Here is a 25,502-nt window from a genome sequence, read left to right as displayed (position 1 = left end):
CCGTCTGTCTCCCAGATTTAAGCCCAGGGGTCCCTGAACCACCAGCGTGGCCCTGAACCTGTTGTCGTGAATATGACTTCATTAGAAAATAGATGCTCCCTGCAATGACAGAGCCGACCAACTGAGATGGGGACAGTAGGCTGTGAGTGACCCTCAGCTCTCTGTAGAGGGTTCTTGTTGGGAAAGACCCTTTCCCAGCACAGAAGCCACACCCTCTGCCCACCTCACCACTTTTGCTGACTTGGTTTCTGGGCCCCAGAGGCACCTTCTTGGTACACAGGGTGGGATGGGACCTCATAAGCCCTTGGCCGGGACCTTTGGCTCAAGTGCTGAGTCACTTCACTTCCAGGCAGCTGGGTTCTCATAGGGTGTCACAGGTTGAGGGTGGCATGGAGCAGTGCTGGCAAATTCTCCAGTACCGTGTGAACTGGCATTGATAGCTGCTCTAGGGGTTGGGGACTTGACAGTTATCATAGCCTTGCCCAAAGTCAAAACCATGCTCACCCCCACCCCCAGGCCACACCTCTCTGTGGCTGACCCACCAAGATCTTTCTGACCATAGGACTTCTGTACTTGGCCTTCCCTTACCTACAGGGCTTGCTCTGTGCTCACTTGAATGTCAGCGGGCCACCCTTTGTGGACCTGCTACCACATTCCACCTGGTCACTCTGCGGCTGCCTTTCCTTCAAGCCTAAGTGACCTTCGCTGTTAACTTCAGTCTTGTCTCCTCTGTGGGACCTGAGTCGGCGACCTCTCGTCAACATGGCAGGCTTGCAGATTGGGTAGGAGTGTATAAAGCTGGCCTCCTGGGCCCATCCCAGACAGCTCCTCTTCTGTTCCTGGTGTCTCCTGGTTCTGGATTGGCTGCTGGCTCTGCCTGGCCTCCCCATACCATAGCTGCAATCCTGCTGGGCCAGGGCTCCTCGACCTTGGCACTGTTGACTGCTGGGTGGACCGTCCTAGGTGGTTAGGCATATCCCAGGCCTCTATCCCTAGGTTCCAGGAGCATCCTGTTGCTCCCAACTGTCCCTAGGCATTACCAAGTGTCTCCTGGGGGGACTGGTTGCCTCCAGTTGAGCCTGCTCTATGCTGGCTGCTCAGAGAGGAGAGACAGAGTGTCTTGTTGGCAGACCCTTCAGAGGCGCTGGAGTCCCCACCAATCAGCCCTGTAGTCTGTCTTTCCCATCCATCAGAAGGGGAGCTCACCCTGTGCTGTTCCCCGGCCCTCAGGTGAGGACTCAGTACACCATGGCTGAGCCAAGTCTCAGCTATCGAGTTGCATTTTTCTTTCCTGCACTAATAGGCAGGGCTGGGGGAGCCTAATTGAGCTGTGAGTTCTTGCATTATTCGGGGATTATTGTTGACTGTGTCATGTCCTGAAGCCACTGGATGCTGCGGATGCTGCATAATTGAATCCGGAAGCCAGTCATACTCAGTTGAAAAACAAAATAGCTTAGCAGTTACTCATCGGCTTGTGAGGGTATAGACCTGGAGCCGTAACTGGGCAGCCTCGAGACAGGAGCGGGTCCGATGGAGAAGCTGTCTGCTGCATGAGGGAGGTGTGCGCTGCCGGGGGGTAGTCCAGGGAGCCTGGGAGGTGGCCGCTGTGCCTGCCTCTGGACCCACGTCTCTAAGTGGGCTACTGAGCAGTATCCTAGCCTTAAGAAGGGATTTCCGACACTGCCATGTGGACAGCCCTTAAGGGCATCGTGTCAAGTGACAAAAAGGCTAATACCTTATGATTCCACTTCTGTGAGGTCCCCAGACAGTCAGACACACAGAGGAAAGGCAGCAGAAGGGTGGCTGCCGCGGACGGGCACACAGTTTAGTTTTCCAAAACACAAAGCCCTGGAGCGGGTTGTGCGAAGTGGAGATGCACTTGACCCTGTTCCAACACGCACTACTGAACACGCCTGTTTAAATGTCTAAGATGGTGAACTTTATGTGTATTTTGCCACAATCCATAATAAACAGAGCCAAATCTCTAGGCTTTGGCTGTCTCTGGGTCAGGGGGACCAGAGAAGTGGGCTGCAGGGCGACTGCCCCACTCTGGAGGGGGACACGGCTAGCCAGCTGACCAGGCCCCGGGAGCCCGAGAGTTGCTTTCAAAGCACGGTTTCATTCCCCTTGAAGGGCAGGCGGGATCTTCCTCTTGTTTTATGAGGGGGACTGAGCTGCCCTTCACTTGCCCTGGGTTCCCGCCTCATTATTCCCAATACTTATGTCCCAGTGAAGTCACCGCAAACATTGAATTAGCAAAAACGGAACCCTGTCCTGAGGAAGCCCAGGGTCAGGCTCCTGTGAGCCTCTGGGTGGTATCTTCATTAAGTGACCAATACAGAACCCGGCTGGCGTGTGCGTCACTGTGAAGACACCTCGTTCCACACGGGCTCTGGTCCACGGGCCACTCAGGCCCCATGCTACAGCTCCCGCCTGAGGGACGCCCCTCTGACCCCACATTCCCTCCATGAGATGGGCTTCTTGCTCTTAGCGAGCCCAGCCAGCACCTCAGCATAGAACTCGGACATTTAAACTGCAGTTGCCCCCAACAGCCCCAAATATGAAATGCCTGGCAGTAAAAAGGACACTCATCTGTCCACCAGGCAGCAGGGAGTGTTTCAGGGGTTCCCATCCTCGGCGGGGGCCATGGTCAGGCAACTTAAGACATCCACATTTCAAGGTCAGGAATGACCTTGAAAGTGCCTTGAGGTGGATTTTGGAGCTACGGGTGCATTTGAGGGCGGTGTTGAGTTTGCAGATGTGGGCTCTGAATGGTGAGCATCGGCTGTCTTAGCCTGTCCTGTGGCTGCCCCTCAGATCCCATCCAGAACACGGTCACTTCCTTTCTGGACACCATGGCCCAGCCCTCTCCACCCTGGCTGCCAACAGTTCTGCCAGGCTCTGCTTCTCTTGCCTCTTGGCAGCAGATTGAAGTGGCAGCTGGAGGGACCCTTGGAAAACACAAATCTGATCTGTCCCCTCTGCCCAGAACCCTCGGGAACAGAGGCTCCGGCCTTCAGTACTGATGAGGAGCCCCAACTCAGTGCTCTCTACTGCCCTCTGGCCTGGGTTTCCTCTCTGTGCCCAGCTCTTCCTGGCACCTCTCATGCCGTGCAGGGGTCCTGTGGCTGCTCTCCCCACTTGGATGGGCGGCTCATGAGGGGTTTGGCTGTGCCCCGGACTCCTAGAATGACACCTGGCTCTGGAGCCAAAGTACTGTCTGCGTGGGGCTCCCCAGGACTCTCCCGCCCCTCCTGCCGGGACCCACACTTACTCTTCTTGAAGAGCTTTTTCCTTCGTCCTGCCAGGCTCAGCTTGTAGTCCCTGCTGTCACAAGTGCAGGCCTCGCCGCCCTGCCCGTAGTACTTAGGGACGAGGTTGGAGAGGGCTCTGCCGCTGCCACCAGGCCGCACCGGGCCCTTGCACTTGTGTAGCTTCAGCTTCCCCGAGGCGTCCTCCACACACTGCCATTTCTGCAGACGCAGCAGGGCCTCAGGTGCAGGGTCTGGGCCACCCCGCTCACCAAACGCACCTTTCCCACATGGTTCGTCTGCCCTGGGGGGCTCCCTCTCCCTCCTGTGCCCAGGCGTTCCCAGGTCTCCCCTGCCTCCTGCAGGGCCTGTGCCACGGCTGCAGGTCTCATCAGCCCGAGCAAGATGCTGCTGCAGCCTCCACTCCCTGCCTCCCCTGCCTCCCCACTCCTCAGAACCATGCTCACCTGGCGGCTACAGCTTTCTTTTTAAAGGGCAAGTTGGAGCGCGTCACTCTCCTACTTAAAGTCTCCCCAGAGCCCCTGCCGCCTTTCCAGGAAGGTGCCAGCTCCCCATCCTGCATGGTCTGGCAGCGGCCCCTCCCCCATCCACCCTCCTGTGGCCTGGGCTGCTGTTCTCCAGCAGCTGGGGAGCATCGCCACCCTCCAGGCCTCTGCCTGGGGTCACTCCTCTGAGGCTTCAGAGTCCACCTCGGCCTCCTCAGTCTTGAAAAAATCCCAGTTTAGGCTCCCTTGAAATCAGCTGTGTTTGCTCTTTCTGAATACAACTAGTTTCTTAATATTTCTCTTGTGGTTAATTCAAGTTTTTAACCTTAATTTTTTTAAAAAGGCTATTTCCTATGGCTCCTATAAATGGAAACCCAGCCACAAAGAGGACACCATAAAAGTGAACACCGTGAAAAGAAGCTGTTTAATCCCCTGGCTGCCTGCTGGGACCTTTGTGCAAATGGCCTTGGCATGGACCCAGGGGTCACCATTCTTCGGACATGGGTCAGAGCTGCCCGGACAGGGGCTGCCTTCTGCAGGCTCCCAGTGCACACCCGACAGGACTGGGGGTCGCAGCACCAGGAGACCACACTTTGGGGGCTGGCCTCGCCGGCCCAGAGGCCCACACAGGCGCAGGCTGCAGCCCAGGCTGTGGCTGGGCAGGACAGGGGTGGCCTTGCTGCTCACCTGCCCCAGCTGCTCACAGGCCGTCTGGTACTCCGCGCGCTGACACAGGTCCTTCACGCGCTGATACTTGGGCAGGAAGTTCTCCTCCTGGGCATCCACCTTGCCGCTTTCCCTCTTGTGCAGCAGTTTCCTGTGGGGGACATGGGCCTGGCTTCAGCTCTGGGTCACCTTTGCCATGGAGGATGTGGGACCTGCTGACCAGAGCTGCTAATTTTTAAGAGACTTAAGAAATTGGAACTATATAAGAAACGTCCCAGTTGGCACGAGTTGACAATAAATTAACAAACGCCCTCCTCCCTCCTGGCCTGGCTGTGAGGTGTGGGTGGCAGGAGCCTGCTGGTCCCTCTCCCAGCCCCAGCACTCACCCCCTCTCCACCAGGAAGGAGTCCCGCCAGACCCTCATCTTCTTTTTCAAGTGAAACCTGGAAAAAGAGCACTCTCCAGCTTCTTACCAGCGGGACCTCCCATGCCCTCCCATTCCCCAGGGCAGGGGAGGTGGCTTGAGGCCAGCCTTGTCCACGGTCAGTCCAGACCCCAGGCTGGACAGGGCAAATGGCCCAGCTGGCCCGGATCCTCCTCTGGGCAGAGCCGCTGCTTCTCCATGATGGGCTGTGCAGCCGCAGCCCGGGTCAGAGTCCCACTCAGCCTGTGATGCACTCCCGTTCCAGGAGTCCAGCTCCCCCATGCCGGGAGGCACAGCTCTCTAGGGGGCTCTGGACAGCAGGCTAATTACGTTGTCTGGGGTGGGGGCTTCTTTGCTCCACTTGAGATGGGTCTTTTCCATTCCTAGGTGGGTACACTGAGGCCCAGAGATGATGTTTCCCCCTGCAACTTGACCCCAGGTGTCTGGCTTGCCAGTGTCCCCACCCTCCAGGCATGTCCACCTTATACAGCTGCTTCGGCTCCTCGTCAGAGGGAGGAGGCTAAGTGGAAGTGGTCCCCTCAGGGCAGCAGAGGACAGTGTCCCTCAGGACTGGACCCAGTGGGAGGTCACTGAGGAAGCCCAAGGTGAAATAGAGCCTCCAGGCCAGTAACGTGCTGGTAGTTCCAGAGCTGGCCACTAGATGTCGCCCTTGCTCTCATCTGTCCCTGCCCTGATTCGCCCACCATTGCCGTTCCCTTAAGTCTCCCAGAACACCTGGGAACATGTCCTCTGGCAATATCTGTCATTAAGCCACAGAGCACTGCCAGGGGGAACCTGCATTCCAGGAGTTGCATCCAGACTTGCTGACAAGCCAACTCAACTTCCCTGGGCTTCAAATTCCCAGAGGGTAAGATGGGGATGCCGCCTCGCTGGGTAACTGTGAGGACCAAAATGAAATAATCCCCTGCAGAGTACTTAGAGGAGGCCTGGTAGGCAACAGTCCCTCAATTAGAGCTAACTCTTGTGATGTTTAATTTGCTTACTTTTAGTTCTGGGAGGGTCCTGAGCTCCAGATGGGAAGATGGGATCCTGGAGAGGGAGCATCCTTCTGTCCCTTAGCAGGTCAGTGGTCAGCATGGAGGGACCCCCAGCTCCTGACTCTTGGGAGATGCCCCCAGCCCACATGATTGGGCCCTGAGCCCATACAGGCTGGGGAGCCCAGCACCCCTTCCCCTCCTCACCGATTCACTGGCCGTTCTGTGTCCAGCAACTTGAGGATGGACTTCCCATCCATGTCCGTGGGGATGTCCAGGCCAGCGATATCCAGGATGGTGGGGGCCAGGTCAATGTTGAGGACAATGTGAGGGTTCCTGGGGGAAAGGGAGAGTGGGGACTCACCACCTGGTCACTGGTACCTGCCTCACTTGGGACAGGGACAGGGGTGGAGGGTTTGAGGCATTTGTGCTGCTTTAACCTCAGTGTCTCCCCAGATTCAGCGCCCCCCCCCATTTCCCTTCAGTGCCTCCTGATGCAGCAGAGTGCTGTGGGCTGGCAGCCCGCCTCCTGCCCCTCCGCTCTCACTTTAGGAGCCACCCCAAAGCCGGGGTCCTGCTCTGGGCCTCCAGGCAGAGGCCGAGCCAACCCCACCTCTGAGCCCAGCCGAGTCCTTGCTATTCCCCTCCAGAACCTTCTTCCTCCCCACCCCTCACCCTGTAGGTCTTTGCTCAACTATTACTAAGGAGGCCTGTGACAGACCCTAACTGCCCCCAGGGCACAACCCTGGGCTCCATCTTAGCCATTGGCCACTTGAGTGTGGCCCAGCCTGGACTTGCTGCTAACCAGCGGTGGGGTCCGGCTGTCACCCTTATGGTTAGGTGCGGGTCTTCAACTCTGTCTAGCCATCTTGCTCTGTCTCCCGCTCGCCCCATGCTTGCTTTGAAGAAGCAAAGATGTCATAATTCTGCCCCAGCGAGGACCCCTGGGCACAGCCAGGGTGGCAGGCTATGTGGGCCGCATCCTCCACACTGCACTCGTCCAACCCCACGAGCCCAATCAGAGGCCCTGCCAGGAAGCGGGGCCCAGACCGCAGTGTGGTGGGTAGGACACGTGCTGCTTCGGGCAGCTGTGCAGGTGGCCCCTGTTCTGAGCACAGAGGCCGGGTGTGAGCTCCTTCCCAGAGGCCCACTGAGATCTAATCCCCATGTGCCCCATTTCTCCATCCTGTTTCCACCATGGTGTTCCTGCCCGGGGGCAAGTGGCTTCAGGGCTGTGCCTGGCACAGGGCCAGTCCTGCTGAGTGAACGGAGGATGCCTTCTCCCTCCCACCTGGTTCTCCGAGGATGGGAGGCAGGTCTGGGGCCTGGGGCTTCAGTCATCTTTGCCCCTTCTCTTCCCCAGACCCATGCTGGGTGAGTACTGGACAGGTCACCAAGTGTGTCCAGGGTCTGGTGGTGAGGCCGAGGAAATGGCTGAAGCCACAGGAGGTGGGCCTGAAGGCCGGGGACGGAGCTGGAGACAGCTGTGGCCACAGGTGGTAGATATGCCAGCCACCAGGAGCTGGACGGGGTTGAGCTGTCCATGCCACCAGGGGTGCGGCTCTGGCTTTGGCCGCGTGGCTGTAAGCTCTGAGCTAATCCCGGAGGCCCCGGGACCTGGGGCCGTGGGCTGATGCACTTACAGGGAGCCAGCTTCCACATTGGGGCCTCTCACGTAGAACGGGACCCTGATATCAAACTCGTAAGGCATGGACTTCCCCTTGACCAGGCCGAACTGGCCGATGTGGTAGCCATGGTCAGCGGTGTACAGGATGTAGGTGTTGTCCAGCTCGCCCGTCTCCACGAGCATGTTGTAGATCTGCGACACAGGACAGGAGCTGAGGCATGGGGCCCTGTGCCTGGCTGCCCTGGCCCAGGGTGACAAGGTGCTGGAGATCCCAGGCCCCTTTCCTCTCCTGCTTCAGGTCACATAAGCCAGGCCCCTGGGACTGTCCCATTGATAACTGCAGCCCTGCCCCCTGGTCCTCCAGCACGCCCCACTCTGTCTCTTCCTTAACTTGGGCCTGCTGACCCCCTGTATGCTCTGGCCGCTTACTGGGGCAGAGACGGACATTTGTCCCCTACCTGCTGTATCTCATGAACCCTGACCTGCAACATGTGCTCCTGAATGAATGAATGAGTGGGAGGGGCCGGACGTGGCCCACAGCAGGGTCTAGGGCTGTCCAGCCGAGGCTGTGGTGACGGCAGCCACAGATCTGAACGGTCCCCGGTGGTGTGGCTGCTTGCTGACAGGGCTGAGCACACTGATGGTGGCCCGTGTGACCGGGAAACTTACATTTTATTGTATTTAACTTAAAGAGCCACAGATAAACAAAATGTGAGACACACACCCACACAGCCCGAGATTCAGCAAGAAAAAACAAAAAAAAAACAATGAATTCTAACAGGCCAGACCCCGGGCGCCTCGCAGACCTGAAGTGAAGAAGCCAGGCATGCAAGCCCAGGGACAGGGACTCCATTTACACGAGGTGTCCAGAACACCAAGGCCACAGAGATAGGGCTTAGCGGGTGCTGGGGGTGGTGGTAGGGGCTGGGGGGAGATGGCAGAGGGTCACAACGGGTTTCTTCTTGGAGTAGTGCAAATGTCCTAAACCACTGAATTGTACCCTTTAGTTGGGTGAATTGAATGGCATGTGAGTTACATCTCAAGCTGGTAAAAATGCAATGTCAGGAAAAACAAAACAAAAAGTAAAGAAAGAAAAAGAAGAAGAAAGAAAAAAGTAGCCCCAGAGCCCAGAGCCCAGAGCCCAGGTTCAAGTCTCAGGAAAGCGGAGCAGGCGTCTGGGTGGCTCCAAGCCCTCTTCCTAGTCTAGGCAGTGCCTCGCACTCTGCCTTTGGCTTCTGGTCCCCTCTGTCTAGTGACCTTCAAGAGAACCCTGAAGGGCAGGGAGGGCCCAGCCCTGGCGTGGCTGGGGGTCAGGCCACACCTGGCGGGAGGCCTACCGTCTCCATGGAGTCGTCCACAGACATGAGGGTCTGGAGGCGTTTGCGCTGCAGCATGTTGGTGAACTCCATGTGGATGGGCTTCATGGGCCCCGTGTAGCGCATGATCCAGTGCTTGTCTGGGTTGGGTGCGTAGTTGTAGCTCGGCGTGCTGGGGGCAGACAGACAGACAGCGTCAGGCCCCTGGTCCAGGCCCCAGAGTCGCCTTGGGTGTGCCCCACCCGGTGTGGGGGGCTGCCTGCTCCACTTGGGGGCCCGTGAACACCAGCAGGTCAGGGGCTCTGCTGATCACCGTCCCGGCCTCCTCCGCATGAGAGGGGCGCCTCTGGGAGGCCCAGCGTTAAGTCACCTTGAGCCAGAACTGCGAAACACAGGCCCCTTTTGTCTCTCAGGCCAAAGTCTCAACTTGGAGCTAGTTTTTCTTTGCCTCTTGTTTGGTGTTTGCTCCTCTCCTTTTAAAAGAATGAAAAGGTAGCCAGGCACAGTAGCGCAGACCTGTAACCCCAGCCCCTTGGACGGCTGAGACAGGAGGATTCAAGTTTGAGGCCAGTCTCAGCATTTTAGCAAGGCCCTAAGCAACAGAGTGCTCGCCTAGCACGCACAAGGCACTGGGTTCGATCCTCAGCACCACATAAATGTAAAATGAAGATATTGTGTCCACCTAAATCTAAGAAATAAATATTTTAGGAAAACAAACAAACAAACAAAAAATCCAAAGAGGCTTCAGTTCAGAGCTTCTAGCAGATCCCAGCAGCTGACTCTGATTGAGCCCTGTTGCTGTGCGTGTGCTGGATGTTCTTTTAGCCACCTTCAAGGGATGGCAAGTGGCAGTCACTGTGGCAAAGTGGAACTACAAAATCTACAAAAAACAATTTTTTTTTGTACCAGGGATTGAACTCAGGGTGACTCAATCACTGAGCCACATCCCCAGCCCTATTTTGTATTTTATTTAGAGACAGGGTCTTACTGAGCTGCTTAGGGCCTCGCTTTTGCCGAGTCTGGCTTTGAGCTTGCAATCCTCCTGCCTCAGCCTCCCGAGTTGCTGGGATTACAGGTGTGTGCCACTGCACCCGGCTACAAAATATTCTTTTGCATTAGATTTTGGTTTAAAAAAATAGGAAACTGATTTAGAAATTAAGTACATACAGTTATGTGAGGCTGGTACCCAAATGTCCACATCTGGACACACCACTGACAACTGTCACAATTACTCTTCCAATTGTGGTTCAATCTCCCATTTACTAAAGAGGAAACAGGGTCCGAGAGGTTCAGGACCTGCCCAGGCTCCCCCCCGAGTGAGTGGGGAGTCCTGGGCCTTCTGCTGTGTGGCCAACTGTGACTACTGATGACAAATGAACAAATAAACGGTGACCTTCACCGGGCTGTGACCGCAGGCTAGGCACGGTCTGAAGCCACCTTCTGTCATCTCCTTCATACACAGTTCTAGGAGCGGGTGCTGTCTTCATTTTCCATGGGTGACAAATGAGGGCATTGGGCCCCAGGGAGGAAAGCTAACTTGCTGGAAAGCCCAGCAGCTGAAATGGCCTCTGCTGCCACCTTGTGACCACAGCCGCCCTGGCCCTGGGGCCTGTGAGTCCTCACATCCTAGGTGCTGGGGCTGAACTTCCCCGGGACACTCCTGTGGAGGGTCAGGTGGCAAAGGCACACAGGTCAACTCGGCTCAGGGCCTCAACACCTTCTAGATGGTGACATATTCCACCCCAACCCAGAGCGCCTCCTGTCACCTCAGCTCGGGCGTCCTGGTGGGGCACGCCACGGCCAGGAGGCCATCTGCTCAAACCCCCTCCTGGGTCCCCTGACCCCACCCCACCCCAGTCAGAGCTGACACAGGCGGAGAGGACAGCGCGGGAGAGGAGGGGCTGCAGGAGCGGGGCGCGCCCTCCGTCCCCCACCTGCCACATCTCAGGACCATCTCCAAATGGGCTCGGGTAGAAACGCGGCCGCTCAGCGCTCCTGACAGCCATGGAGACTGTTGCTAAGCGCCCAGCGGAGGAGGTCCCCAGCCCCGACCTGCCTGGACCCCGCTGGCTGATCCGCAGCCTCCCGCCGCTAAATCCTCCCTCCCCAGCTTCCTCTGATTGTGAGAAGCTGCTGTCCCCTGTAGGCTGGCCTGACCCCGTGTAGAACACTTCCAGAACAAGGCCCCCTCCCGGGCTGAGCAGATGAGAGGTGGGGGGTCCTGGGGTGGGGCCCTCAGAGAGCTGTGGCCTGTGGGAAGACCACCCGCAGGCCAAGGGGCCACGCTCCAGGGTGCCGTCCTCAGCCACCACCCCCGAGTCGCTGGGGGCTAGGCTGGAGCCTGCCCTGGAGGGTCTGCAGCGGGGGACTCTTGGGGAGGATTCTGAGGCCAGAGGCTGCAGAGCCAGGCCCCATGTGGGGCCCAGCCAGCTGCTGGCCACCTGCATCAAGCTGGGCTCCACATGGCCCCAGGGGCCTGTAGAAAGCATCCCAGGAACGCTGGGTGTCCCCTAAAGAACCCAAAGGACATCCCTTGCCTTTTGGGGGGTGCAGAGAAGGGTGACTTCACCCTCACAACCTCTGCACCTGGCCCCTCGTGCCCTGTGTCTGGAGGCCCAACATCTGGTCATCTCAACCTGGCCACCCCTGGGGTTGGAAAGGGCAGCCCGAGCCCCGTGGGAGGCCACAGCCCAGGAGGAGGCCGAGGGCTGCTGGGTGTGGGTCTGTGTGTCTGGTGTTGGGCATCTGTAGGTTTGCCTGTTCGTGTGTGTATCTGAGTGTGTCTGCACGCCTGTGCTTTGGTGGCTGTGTCTGTGTGTCTGTGTACACTGTTTCTGTCAGCGTGTCTGTATGTGTTTATCTGTGTCTTTGTGTGTGTCTGCACGTCTTGGTACGTATTTGTGTGTGTGGCATCTGCACATGTGTGTGTACTCGCATGCACTGGTGGGTCAGCATGCATGTTTCTGTGTCTATGTTTGAACGTGTTGGTGTGTGTTGTGTGTGTGGCGTAGGGATGGCGACTGGGGCCCTGGGCTGGTGGAGTGGAGGCGACAGGGACAGAACCCGCACAGCCTGCCCCAGGAACAGGGACGAGGCAGACCTGCGGGGGGCTGGAGTGTGGAGACTCAGGTGGAAAGAGCTGCCCCGCGGCCCAGGCAGGACTGTCTCTGGTCCCCCTCCACCCAAGGTTGAACACCCAGCTGCGAGACTTTCTGTTTTTGGTTTTGTTTTGGAAATGATCACACCCCAGAGCCAAAAGAGCCTTCCAAATGCACCTCTGATGGGGTGCCGGGGGTTCTCTGCTCCAACAGAGGGCGCTGCTCATTCTCAACTTCTGGAATTTTCAACTCAATAAAGGAGCAGGCCACGCGAACCCCTCCCAGCAACCTGGGCCGCCTGGGAGCAGCCAGCACCTCCGCGGCTGCAGGGACGCGTCCCACTTTCTCAATGGGACAAGCTGGCCACAGAAGCCACGGGCAGGTGGGGCTGGGGGACCTGGTCCTGGGTGGCAGGGTGTGTGGGACCTGGGCAGCCAGATGTGCAGAGGCCAAGCTCCAGCTGGGGGCGAGCACTCACCAGATCTCAGCTGGTCATCTTCTGTCAACTCCCCTCCCCAAAGACCAGGGCTCAGCAGGTTACCCACCGCCCTCCTCCCAGCCTCTCCAGTGCGCTCAGAGGTGATCACAGCCAGGGGCCGAGGAGGGCAGTGTGTCTGACTGTCATGAAAATCAAACACCTGGACACTCAGATTCCAAGCCGCCCTGTCCTTGTCGCCCTGGAAAGTCACAGCAAGGACTGCAGAGTACTGTTCCTAAACAGGAGATGGCGGGAGGCAGAGAGAAGCCAGAGAACTTTCTAGAAAGACATGCCAGTCAGCTGGATGGAGGAGGACTTGGGGGCAGGCAGGGAGATGGGAAGCTTGGGTGGGGCTGGATTTGAACCCTGCTCTGCCGTTTAGCAGACGGGTGACCTCGGATCCCTGTTCCCTCGCCTCCCTGTGCCTCGGTTTCCCCATCTCTAAAGTGGGGCGCCAGGCTGCCTCAAGGAAGAGCCGTGTCACACAGGTGACCACAGCAGAGTGACGGCGTGTCCCTGGGAGATTACAGAAGGCGGTGGCTTCCTTCACTTGGCCTCTGTCTCTCCATGATGGTTGTGTCTGGAAAACCAGCTACCATGTTGGGAGGACGCTCGGCTTCCTCTGAGAGGCCCACGTGGCCAGAAACGGCTCGGTGGGCGCGTCCCAGGTAAGTGCCAGGTAACTACAGCCCCGGTGACACCTGGTGGTGACCTCTACTCCGGGAGACCCGGACTTCAGACACACATCTCCCAGGTGCCCGACACACGGACACAGTGAGGTCGCGAGCGCCTGCCGCTCCACCTGCTAAATGTCTCGGTGATTAGTTGTGTGGCGGCAGCAGCAGCAGCACCAGGTCACTGAGTACCAAGGGACTGGCTGTGACCTAGGTGGGCCCAGGTCTGCCCCCTCAGAAGCGTGTTTTAAATGCAGGAAATAAAACGCCCAGGAGTGCACAGGAAACCACCCAGCACGTCTCGTCCTCAGGCCTCGCACGCAGTGTGACGATGACGGGGATCCGAGTTAAGAACTGCCCTACTCTCGCCTGTGGCCTCGCTGGCCGGGTTGGGATCCCACTGTCACCACCCACAAGCAGCGTGTTCCTGGGTTCTTTAGCCAGGACACTTAAAGCGGCAGCTGTGTCACTGCTGCCATACTACTGTCCCCAGAGCCTGGCCCGCCCACCTTTGTGCTACCCGGTGGCTCCTGCAGGGGCTGAGGCTTACATGTGCTGGGACGCATTGGGGAAGAGGCGTGAGTACTGGGGGGCCGAGTCCTCAGGGCCGTGGGGGGCTGCGTGGCTGATGACCATTAGCACTGGCCTGTGTGGGTACATCTTCTTGGACGTGCGGAAGAAGCTCACGCTGTCGTTGGTGATGAGGTCTGTGAGGTAATCCTGGGGACAGACAGGACAACAGGTGAGGGCCAGGCACCCTGCTACACTTCGGGGACCCAGCAGTGAACAGGACACACTGTCCCTGCCCTGGTCCACCTGCTGCTGGGGCAGAGAGACAACCGAGAAGCAAAATTCACAGGATGGCGTGAAGCTCAGTGGCCAAAAATAAAGCACAGATGAGGTTAGGGAGCATGGGGGACTGCAAGTTGTCATTCCCTGTGACAGATATTAAAAGAATAACAGCTAAGACCATTGAGTACTTGTGATGTGCCAAGAACTCACCTTTGTGTCTTCGTCTTAGCTCATTTAAGTTTTACATAGTCACAGAAAACAGGTCTGATGGCAATCCTTACTTTTCAGAACAGGAAATTTAGGCACAGAGAAGTTAAGTGAATTGTTCAATGTCACACAGCTGGTAAAGGTGGAAGCCAGGACTCCTGAGCTATGGTTCCTGAGTCTGAAGCCTTAGGACTGTACTGAGGTACATCTCTGTGTCCCTGGAGTGCCCGTGGTGGGGGGCAGACGCAGAAAAAAAGTCTAAATAAAGAACCAGGTAGTTACAAGGTATGACAGTTGAAGGAAATATGGAGATGTAAGAAAGGGTGACTGGGAGCTGGGACTGTGGAGACATGATTTAGCTGGGACAGTGGGGGGGCCTCTCTGAAGAGGTGGCTTTTCAGGTGAGACAGAGTGACGGAAGGGCTGGGTATGAAGCTCTGTATCACTGGGTTCCCAACTCTGCTGCCTGCTGGGATCCCTGGGGGCTTTACCGATGCCTGAGCTCACCCAGAGATTCCGATGTGATTAGCCTGTGCCTAAGCCCAGGTATCAGACGTGTCGGAGTTCCCCAGAGGACGCCAGCAGGCAGCCAGGATTGAAAATTACTGATCTAGAGGAAGAGTCCAGGCGGAGGGGCAGCAAATAAAAGGGCTTGGAGGTGGAGCGGGCTTGCCACGTCTTCCAGGCAGAGAAAGGAGGGCAGGGTGGCAACTGGCTCCTAAGAGGGTAAATGTCACAGTCCAAATGCAGAGGTGACACAGGGAACAGCACAAACAAAGGCCTGCAGAGGTGTCTCCAGAAAACCAGACGGCAGCTTGTCTCCTGGGCAGGAGGTAAGAACGTGGCCAGAAGCTGGGGCTTTAAAAGCTCATCCTGGAAGTGGAGACTTAAATTCACACTTAGTCAATCTTAAGCTGCTAGTTCCTCTTGACGACACCAAGTTCTTAAAATGTACCCTGCTTCCTAGAAAGCAGCTCTGCCCAAACTGTCACTTTCAAGAAGAGATCAGAGAAAAAAGGTGAAGGGGCTGTAGGATCCATCCTGAACTGAGGGCACACCACTGTACACACTATGAAGAGTCAGGAGCCTGAAACGCGCCCCTTCAGGTACTCTCCAGCCCGTCCACAGCAGGCAGGTGGCTGCGGCAACACTGCTCCCAATGCACAAGCACACCACAGCCACCTGCTAACTTCTGCTGCTGTCACACCATGCAGCGCCTACAGAGGTTAAAAAGTTCCTTAGAAAGTTGTGTGGTTCCTTAGAAAGTTGTCCAAGGTCCACTGAAGAGAAAGAGCAAGTGACGGACTCAACTTCAGGAGGATTCCTTTTTAAAAGTATGTATTGCCAGGCACAGTGGTGCACGCCTGTAATCCCAATGGCTTGGGAGGCTGAGGCAGGAGGATTGCACATTCAAAGCCAGCCTCAGCAAAAGCAAGGCCCTAAGCAACTCAGTGAGACCCTGTCTCTAAATAAAATACAAAATAGAGCTGAGGATGTGGCTCAGTGGTCAAATGCCCCCGAGTTTAATCACCAATATCCCCCCAAATGTATTTATTTTTATTTTTTAATTGGGGCAGGGGATGATCAAGGTGGAGAGGAAAAGCTAAATCACTAATCTCATATTTGTGAGCAACAAGGAAAAATCTGGAAGGATGGATATCAAGCTGCTGATTGAGGATTGGGAAAAGGGGAGAGAAGGGCAGAAAGAAGGTCACTTGCCACTTGACATACTTATCCTTGATTTTTGTAGATTAACCTTGAGGGGTAAGAAAAGGCTTCATAAGGGGGCTCTGTGGAACCCGTTGTATAAAATATTACATAAAATCAAAGAGCTCCTGAGTTGGGGGACAGAAGCTTAAGGTGTTAGAAAAATTCTTAAAGTGACAACAGAATCTGACAGTGGATCTAAAGCCAGTGCAGAGCCCCCTGGGGTGAGAGGAGAGCCTGCCCTGATGGGAAGTCAGCAGTGTCCTGGTGGGTGAGCTGGGAGTTGGGGGAGGATGTGGCGGGAGCCGCTGGCAACGTGTGGCCAGCGGGATGGGTGGGAGAGGAACACTGCCCTTCATAATAAAGTCGCCTATTAGAGCTTGGCTGCTAGGAAACAGTTTCACACAATGACCGTCAACCTCCATTCCCAGGATGGGATGGACAACAGGGTAATAACGAAACACTGAGAAAGAATAAATGAGAGCAGCCTAGACCGACATGGACCCCACGTGGCTGAGCCTGCAGCATGGGCCTTCCTACAGGTCCTGGGTGGGAAACCAGGCTGTGGGAGGATATGGATGAGGCAATGTCACTTAGATCAAAGTCTAGGACCACACACCACATTCTCCAAAGCTGGCAATGGCTGCACCTGAGATAAAGGATAAAGGTGTGTGGGAAGCAGAAGCACTGAATTCAGAAGCCAGGTGCCTCCAGGAGAGGAGGCAGGCCAGGCCAGGCCGGGTGTGAGATCACCAAGCGAATCGGGCTCCTCTGGGCCGTGTGACGTCCTGGCCTTACACCTGGTGGTGTGTGGGGGGAGATGGCTGTGCCTGCTTCTCAGGGCTGGCACTGGGCTTTAACGTGCTAATAGATGTTAAGCTCTTGCCACGGTGCCTTGCACGCAGCCGGCTCTTGATAAGATTAGTCTGTAATTACAGCTGGCCTGGTGGCTTGGCAGGTCTCCTGCGTGGCTGAGAGCTACTCGTCCTTATCAGTATTCCCCCAAGGCCACTCCTTTGCTAAGTGAAGTCTTCCCTGATCTCCGACTGCTCCCTGGGACACTGCAATGACAGCCGACACACAGCTCCCTCCACGTCCCACCCATGCTCCACTGTGGGCAGTGAGTGCTGGGCTGGCCCGGGAGAAGGGCTGCCCCTCTGCCACAGCACCAGAGCCAAGATCAGGTGATGGGGTAGAGGGGTCCTGGCTGGGGTGGGCAGCATGCAGAGACACGTGGGACACGGGGGACACCCAGGGACTGGCTGCTGACTGGTGGAGGGGTACGAGAGGGGCAGGCAGCTCCCCATCCCTGTTGGTTTGTGGTCCGGGCGGTTTGGGGAAGGGACAGAGATGGGAGTCCAGGAGAAAGAGGGCCCGAGGAAATGCTTAGTTCACATTGGGGCAAGCTGAGTTGGGTGCCTGGGGCCATGGGGAAGGTCTCAAGGTTCTGAGCTGGGAAGGGCAGGTGGGATGATGGGAAGCCAAGCTGGCCGCCATCACCCTTCAGGAGGTGGCCCTCTGTCCCCCTAGCAGCCAGAGCCAGCTACTCCTCACACCTGGGGCAGAACAGCGAGCTGAGGGCCCGACTGCCCTGGCACACCCCACCATGCCCGTGTGGGTAGGTGCTGTTGAGGGGTTTAGGACTCCGCTCCTTCCCTCTTTGGAAGTCACAGCTGAGCCAGGGCCAGGGCCCGGCTGGGACACCCCCTCTTGCACACTGCGTGCGAGCCTCCAGGGTCTTCCTGTGGGGCCCCCCCGCAATCTCCATCAACTTAACACAGAGCCTCTGGGGAGGCTGCTGATCGGTGGCTCTGGGGGGAGGTGTGCCTCCCCCCCCCGCCCGCAGTCACTTGGCTCCACCGCCCTCTCCCCAAGGAGGAGTCGGCGCCAAACACTTGCAGGGGCAGGCCAGGGCCGCGCATGCGCGCTGGGGGTGGAGCCTGCAAGGGCCACGTGGGCAACCTCCTGCCTGCGCGCAGCCTTGGCTCCTCCGAGCCGCTGAAGGCGCTGTGTGCTCGCTGAACCAACTGTGTCCCAGGTGCCAGGCTCCCTGTGCACGGCCAGGGATGTAGTGACCGGTGTCCCACTTTACAGGTGAGGAAACCGGGGCCCCCAAGTTGATAAGCAGTGCGCCCAGGTGGTAACGTCTCCGCCCTGCAGGCGCCGTCCCAGTTGCAACGACTACTGACCCTCTTCAGGCAGCGCGGAGTGGCCGCTCCAGGAAAGCTTTCACGTGGACGCTAAAATTTTAATTTCATATATTTTTCACGTCATGAAAATTACTCCTTTAAAAATTTATTGTGATTAAAAATAAAACATGAGATATGCCCTTTAAATTTTTAAGGGTGCAGCGGATCCGGAGAACTTCTTTGCCTTGCAGAACGTGAACTTCCGTCTGCTAACCAGCGGCTCCAGCCCCGCTCCCAGCCCCGCCTGCTCCTACAGATCTGGGGAGCCTGAGTGTCTCCTGTCTGGATTATTGCACTCAGCACAATGTCCTCCAGGCTTATCCGTGTCCCCCGCAGGATTGGGAACTGAATCCAGAGGCGTTTTACCACTGAGCCACATCCCCATACCAGCGTCACTGTCTAAGCCAGGGGTCTGGGGACTCCCACCCCAGGGCCACACCAGGCCCACTGTCTGTTTTTGTTCAGGAAGTTTCAGGGGACACCGCTGTCACAGTTGGCATATGAAGGGCCACTGTGTTGGAGACATGGTCCCCAGCCTGTGGTGCCCATGGAGTGCCAAGGCCTAGGGGGCGAGAACTGGTGAAAGAAGTGGAGCGCTGGGGAAGTGTCCTTGAAGGGGACACTGGTGATGACACACAGGCCCCTTACTCTCTTTGCTTCCTGGCTGCCATAGAGTGACAGGCCTCCTTTGACACCGGCTGCTACCATGATGTGACCACATGGTCACAGGCCCAAAGCAACAGGGTCAGACCACCAGGGCCTGAAACGTGAGCCCAAAGAACCTTCTTTCTTCTGGGTTCTGTCAGGTATTTTGTTACAGTGACAGAGCCAGGGAGCACAGCAGCCGTGCTGACCCGTTTTACCTCCGCGGTACTCCCATGGCCGACTCAGGGCATCCTCGGACAGTGGCTGGTGAGCCCAGAACAGCTAAGAAAGCCCCCGAGGCCATGATTTGTGCTACTGCATGCGGACTGCATGCCGCACACAAGGGGCCCCTTAATAGATCCCCAGACACGGTGGTAAAACCACGATGACCGTCCCTCCCCCAGCAAAGCCCCTCTGATAAGGAAGACACTACCAAGTGCTGGGGAGGACCGTGGGGCCAGTGAGTGGGCTGCCAGCTGGCCCAGCATGTCCCGGGGACTCGACCCCTGGAAGGCCATGGAGAGAAATGGTGCGAATGTCCACCAAACGTCCAGGTTGGTGTTCACCACAGTTTGATTCATCATAGATTCGAACTGGAGACAACCCTAGGACCCCTGGGCCCCTGGAGGGATGGACAGCTGGCCATCTGCACCGGCGACAGAGAGACCACTGCCGACACTCACAGGGTGGTGAGCCTCCCGGCTTCACGCCGGGTGCAGAAAACCAGAAGTGGAGGGGGTGTGCCGTGGGTTCCCTTCATGCGAGGCTCCAGATCAGGCGGGAGCAGCCCATGGCATGCAAGTCAGGAGGTCACCTCGGGTGTGCAGGCTGGGACTGGAAGGGTCCTGGGGGCCTCTGGGGCTGGGAAGGCCTCTGCCTTGATCTGGGTCGGGCTTACACAGAGGCATGTGGGCGAGAAGCTTCCTGAAGCAGCCGCTCAACACCATGCACTGCGCCAGCTCAACCGATGCGGGACACTGCGTCCGAGGGAGGCCACTGCGGCCACTCTCAGGCAGCACCCACCAATGCCGACGTGCCCACCCGTGACACCCAGCGGCTCGGCTCCTGGAAACATCAAGAAACACAGCAGACTTTCCCCACAGCTCTATTTCAAGAGCCCCCAGTGGAAGCGCCCAGTAACAGGAGAACAAATACGTTCTGTGCCTTGGAATCAGCAACTTGGACAGGGCGCCATGTGTGGCCATCCAATGATCCCTCGTCCTCTGCAGGCACCATCTGTGGATCATCCTGCCTCAGCCCAATGCTCAGACCCCAACGCTCAGAGCCAGACCGACAGACAGAAGACCCGAGAAGCAGAGGGTGTTCGGTGAATGGCTCAAAGGCATGCAGTCGAGCACTGAGTAGGTCAGAGCCGAGGGGACCCTGGGCGCCGGGTTGTGGGCCTGCGCTGGCCGTGGCTACGCAGCATGGCGGGCCGGGGAGGCACTTACCTTGGAGTAGTCGAAGCCGTGCTTCTCCTTCACCCCATTGCGGCACAGTGTGTAGTTATAAAAGCGGGAATTTTTAAGGAGTCCGACCCACTCCTTCCAGCCGGGCGGCACGTAGGAGCCGTTGTACTCATTGAGGTACTTCCCGAAGAAAGCTGCAGGGGACAGATCAGGAGGGCGGTGAGCAAGCGGGTCAGCAGAGCCTCTGGGTGCCACCCACCATGCTCACCTCACGGCCCTCTGCCACGAGGGCTCTAGCAGGCCGGGGCCAGGGACCCCATCTCCAGCGTTCCACATGCACCAAGTATATAGGGTTGCCGAGAAGATCAACTATTTGAAATATGGTCATCCAAATATTAAAAGAATTTGCAACACAGTGACATATCCTTTAAAAATTAGCACATCTGGTCAGGGAGGCGACTCAGTGGTGGAGCACTGGCCTAGCATGCGTGAGGCCCTGGTTCCAGCCCCCGCACTAAAACACACACACGTCAAAAGCAAGACTTGCAGAGAGTGATCATATCAGACTTCTCAATATCTGTAAGAACTGCTGCAATGGGATATTAAATGATATTGGTAATTTCTATGGATGACAAAATTATAAATTCTGCCAGCATATGGCGTTCTGTGGCCTGTATGCAAAAGCTGAGTGTTAATTGCACACTAGTGAGAAATAAGAGCATCTCGTTCCCCCTTCAAGTTTGTGGAGGCCTTAAACACTGTGTACTGCAGTGACCAGAATGACTAACAAAAAGCGGAGAATGCCAAGAGCTGACAGGGATGGGGGCAACGGAACTCCTGCCTGGTGCTGCCAAATGGGCCATCTGTTCCCACCACCACGGAAATTTAGCTTTGCCCTGTTTCCTGGGGATTCAAGCATCCAGCTCCCTGAGCTACCAAAGGGTCTCTGTTTTGGGGTAACCAAGCACCTGCCAGGCCCCCAGGGAAACCCCGCAGAGGGACCCTGCTCCGTCTCTGCTAAACTTGAACACACCACTTCTGAGCCAGGGATTAGAATCTTGGGTATTTACCCAACAGAAACGCACTCACATGTTCACCAGGAGTCTCACATAGACATGTTCATGGCAGCACATTTGCCATGCAGAGAGAACTGAATCCATACGCCAACTGTGACAGCGGTGTCCCCTGAAACTTCCTGAACAAAAACAGACAGTGGGCCTGGTGTGGCCCTGGGGTGGGAGTCCCCAGACCCCTGGCTTAGACAGTGACGCTGGTATGGGGATGTGGCTCGGTGGTAAAACGCCTCTGGATTCATTTTGCCCACATAACTAAAAGCAAAATGTTCATTGACAAAAGGACGGGGGAACGAGACTCCTGTGCGTGCATTCAGCGGAGAACCACACAGCCACGGGGAGGACCTGGTGCTCCCGCGAGATGGACGCAGCTCGGCAACCTAAGACAGTCCAGAGAACTACACCAGAGGTACGATGTGAGCCCCACGGGTCTCAAAAACAGGCAAGAGGAATCTGTGGTGCTGGACACGGGGGACAGTGGTGATCTCAGGGTACAAGAAGAGCAGAGAAGGGCGGGCTTCTTGGGGGACGATCATGTTCTGTTTCCTGCTGAACATGGGTGGCTCTGTTGGTGAACTAAGGACCGGGACATCGGGGCGTGGTGTGCTTCTGTGTGTGTGTGTTTCATGTCACAACAGAGCTTATTAAAAACCCTGCTTCATCAGGAAGGGGACACCTAACCCTTTGTGGGCTAGGGACACAGACAAGCTCTTCTTAGCGAGCCTCTGCTGTCCCATTTAATCTTTTTAGCTTAGTGATAATGTACCCTTTTAAAATAATTGTAACCTATAAAGACATTTTACAGAAATGTGAAGCAGAAACAGAGTCCTATGCTAGCGCCCCTTTCCAGAGGGGGACGCTGGGGTACCAAGGCACCACAAGGACCACTGAGCGTCAAGACGCCTCAAGACTCCAGGGCTCCAGGCAGCTGTAGGGAGGATCGTGGGCGGGACCCTTGGCCCTGGGTAGCAGGGAGCTTCCCATCACCTGAGATGGCAAGAGGCAGGGCTGGGCTGTCCAGAGCAGGGGAGAGAGGGCCAGGCTGGGCCCCGAGGGGCCCAGGGGAGAGGTCTGCCTGGGACCTTGGAGAACACACCAGGAGCTGGGGCAGCCTGTGGCCCAGAGGCTGTGACGGAGCAGGGTCCCTCTGTGGGGTTTCCCTGGGGCCTGGCAGGGGCTGCCCCAAAGCAGAGACCCTTCGGTAGTTCAGGGAGCTGGATGCTGGAGTCCCCAGGAAACAGGGCAAAGGGGCACTCTGCTGAGTGCTGGCCTGCCGCAGGGAGGGAGGTCAGGAAGGGAAGGCCCCCCAGCAGCCCCAGGGAGAAGGAGCCTCTTCCACCTGGGAGGCCGAGCAGAAAGAAATGGAAGGACCCGGCCTCCTGGGGAGGCGCAGTGGATGGCCGTGCCATCGGACCTGAGTGGTCTCCAGTGTGTTGAAGACGCAGTGTGTGGGGGGTGGCTGATTAAACACGACTGCGTCCCACGACTGCGTCAGGCGGTGAGGACTGACCAGGTCCCCGGAGCAGCAGGGAGACTCTGCTGGGCTGTCACAACGTGGGGGAGCCGTTGGCATCCAGGGGGCAGGGGCCATGGAGCTGCTAACTCTCCTCCAAGGCACAGGGCGGCCCCCTCACTACGAAGAATGATCCAGAACAAAACGTCGATGCTGAAGTCGAGAGAAACCCTGATCTTGTTTCCAAACTCCACCCCAGCCCTCCTTGCGGCTCTCCTCTCCGAGCCAAGAGTCCCGAGAGCACTTCTGGCCAGGGAGCAAGGCTGAGAGGCCCCGTGACTGTCCCCACCCAGCACTGCCTTCCGTCTGAAGCTCTCCCCAACACCCCGGCCCCTCCAGGCCCTCCTGCTGCCCTCAGCCCTGGCGAGAGGAGGACAGGGCAACCGGGTGGCCCTTCCTGTGAAGGGCACATATGTTCAGCTCCACAGGACGGACGGTCTCTGTGGCAACTGCTCGGGGGACGCTGCCCTTGCAGAACTATCCCGGGATGTGAACAAATGGGCGCCGCTCTATTCCAATAAAACTTCACTTACAGAAACAGACGAGGGCCGAGTGTGTGCCGTCACCAGTCTGTAACCACGGCAGGGCTGGTGGCTGGCAGGGCTGCAGGGACAGGCAGGGTGTGCAGGGCGCTGCCTGCAGGGGACCTGGCCTCGGGAGGCTTGCTCTCCCTGGGCGGGGAGCGAGGGCCGCTGGCTGCTTTGGCCTCCAGCTCTGCAGTTTGGTCAGGAAACCTGTGTCCTCTGAAGGAAGCCGCCCCCAGCCTCGCCATCCCTCTGCCACCTGGTCATTCCCTTTTTCTATGGGCTCACGACCTCAGCAAGGAACGGGGTGGGGTCCAGCAGCCCCCCGCAGGGGCCCGGCACTTTCTGTTCCTGAATTACGGTCAGTGGTGACGGGAGAATTTCCTTTTGAAATAACTGAAGTCAAAGGAGGGAAACAAGAAAACCGTGAAGTCAATAAGAGAATCGGCGAACCTGGCGAGGTACGAATCCCAAAGCCGGGCGGGCCTTGCTGAGTGGGGGTCACGGCCCCAGGGTGTGTGTGTTTCACGTGTCCACCGACAGCTCCAGTCGCCGCCCCCAAGGACATCTCAAGGACACACTGTGCATATGAACGTGCGCCATAGTCTAGGTGTGCGCCCCGTGGTGTCTGTACAACCACCAACAGCCTAATGACGCGCTTCTCAGAACGTGTCCCTGCTGGCAAATGACGCGTGAGTGTATTTTGGCAGGAGCTGGCCTGACCACTGGAGGCCGCAGTGCCCAGACCTTGAGGAACCCTCCCTCCTGGGAACAACATTCCACAGGGACTGTGACGCATGAAGTGGTGACGTCGGTGGTAACAGGGACAAGGAAAATAAAGGACAGTGACATGACACGCGGCACCATGAGGCATCCCGACACTGGCCACTGGACTGAGTGGTCAGGGGGGCTTCTCTGGGGCCTGAGGAGGAGCCCAAAGGGGATAGGGGACCACCAGGGAGACAGTGTCAGGCAGAGGGGACCCCAGTGGACAAAGGCCCAAGGGGGGGACCTGAGGCCCACAGAGGGGGACAGAGGTGAGGACGTGCGGGGACGGGCTGGGGCGTGCTGGGTCCTGGAGGTATGGTGAGAAGTCATGAACTGGGACAGGGAGCCCTACAGGGCCCCACGTGCCCTGAAACGTGATGTGCCAGATTTTATATTTTATACGCATTTTCGCAGCTTTTGACACCTTCTGAAAGAAACCCAGGACCACGGGACACTCAAGACGCAGGGAGTTTCTCCCCTGGGTTTGTAGAAAAGCAAATAAGAGCCCAGAGAGGAAGGGTCCCGCTCCACGGGCGCCGCGCCCTCTCCCAGGCTTCCTGTCACTGACCAGTCAATCCCTGATTGTCCAGGGAGATCCGGGCCAAGGCCACTCTGACCAGGTGCGGCCTGGGATGCTGAGAAGTGTTGCTGGTGTTTCTTGGGCGTGGCGGGCAGGGCCTGTCCCTGCCTGAGGGAGCCCACCCCCGCCCCGTGGGTGTCAGAGCCCCCAGCTGTTCCCTCCACGGGATGGCCCCCTCTCTGCTCTCCGACTCCAATCCTTACAGAATCCAGGAACAGTTTATTATTCAGGTTCCGCGAGGCCCTAGAAAACAGGGCTTCAGTCAGGAGCTTTTAGTGCCAAATTAGATTCTGCTCCCATTTGATGAGATTTCCCCAGGGCAGATTTTATACGGCTACTCCAGCGCCAGTCGAGGTGGAGAACCCAATTAGCATGAGCCCAGGGCCCGGGACACACAGCCAGAGAATGAGCTGGAATTCAAACCAAGATGAGCAGCTCAGTCCAGGTCCTGGCTGCAGCTGGGGAGTGGGCTTCTCCAAGCTGCAGAGGCCGGGATGTGCTGGGGAGGGGACCCCAGGCTGGCCAGTGCAGGCAGAGCCACCTGCCAGGCAGATTGACAGGCTTGATCCTGGGCCAGGCAAGGCCATTGCCAATGTGCTGGTTGTCACTGTCCCTAGGAAGCAGGCTGGCATCCACCGACAGTACAGAGCTTGGGGGCCTCTGTCAGACAGGCCCTGGGGTTTCCCGCCTGCAGTGGAGACCCGCTGTGCCCATCAGGTCCTGACTGTGGTCTCTGGGCACAGCCACTTCGTTAAGCACACGGGGCTGACCTCAAGTCCTGGCCCAGGGCGGGTGCACTGTCTCCTATTGACCAAGCAGTGCAGCACGTCCTGCCACCAAGGCTGGCTCAGGGAGCCCCGTGACCCAGGCTGGGCCAGTTGGAGAGGGTCAGCCCTGTGAGTTGGAGGCAGCTGCTAATCCTGGGGCTGGGAGCTCGGGGCTGCCGGCAGCCATCTTGCCACTGAGCGTCTACCTGGGTGTGAAGCTGCGTGGAAAGAGCTGAGTTGGGAGGCGGGAGACACAGCGAAGAGATAGACGGTGGGTCCCGGTGTCCTGGAGC

General features: G+C 57.5%; 1 protein-coding gene across 5 annotated transcripts in view; it reads right to left on the bottom strand.

The window, feature by feature from the left end:
* Sulf2 (sulfatase 2) overlaps nt 1-25,502 on the bottom strand; it is an 85,489-nt gene that overhangs the window by 8,716 nt on the left and 51,271 nt on the right. For 4 of the 5 annotated variants that reach the window (XM_046432888.2, XM_046432890.2, XM_046432887.2 and 1 more), the window contains exons 4-11: nt 20,027-20,178; nt 13,586-13,755; nt 8,807-8,957; nt 7,486-7,661; nt 6,050-6,178; nt 4,810-4,866; nt 4,445-4,574; nt 3,275-3,473 (exon numbers count right to left, since the gene is read on the bottom strand). In XM_046432888.2, the coding sequence (XP_046288844.1) occupies nt 3,275-3,473; nt 4,445-4,574; nt 4,810-4,866; nt 6,050-6,178; nt 7,486-7,661; nt 8,807-8,957; nt 13,586-13,755; nt 20,027-20,178 (1,164 nt within the window). Of the gene's footprint in view, nt 1-3,274; nt 3,474-4,444; nt 4,575-4,805; nt 4,867-6,049; nt 6,179-7,485; nt 7,662-8,806; nt 8,958-13,585; nt 13,756-20,026; nt 20,179-25,502 lie in introns of those variants that run through there. The other variant, XM_058575543.1, reaches the window with a different exon arrangement.

Source organism: Marmota monax, unplaced genomic scaffold (genome assembly GCF_021218885.2).
Source record: "Marmota monax isolate L192 unplaced genomic scaffold, Marmota_monax_Labrador192_F-V1.1 WCK01_AAM20220418_F8-fsc00014, whole genome shotgun sequence".
NCBI lineage: Eukaryota > Metazoa > Chordata > Mammalia > Rodentia > Sciuridae > Marmota > Marmota monax.
The sequence above is the reverse complement of the archived record's forward strand: the minus strand, read 5'-3'. Positions and strand labels throughout refer to the sequence as shown.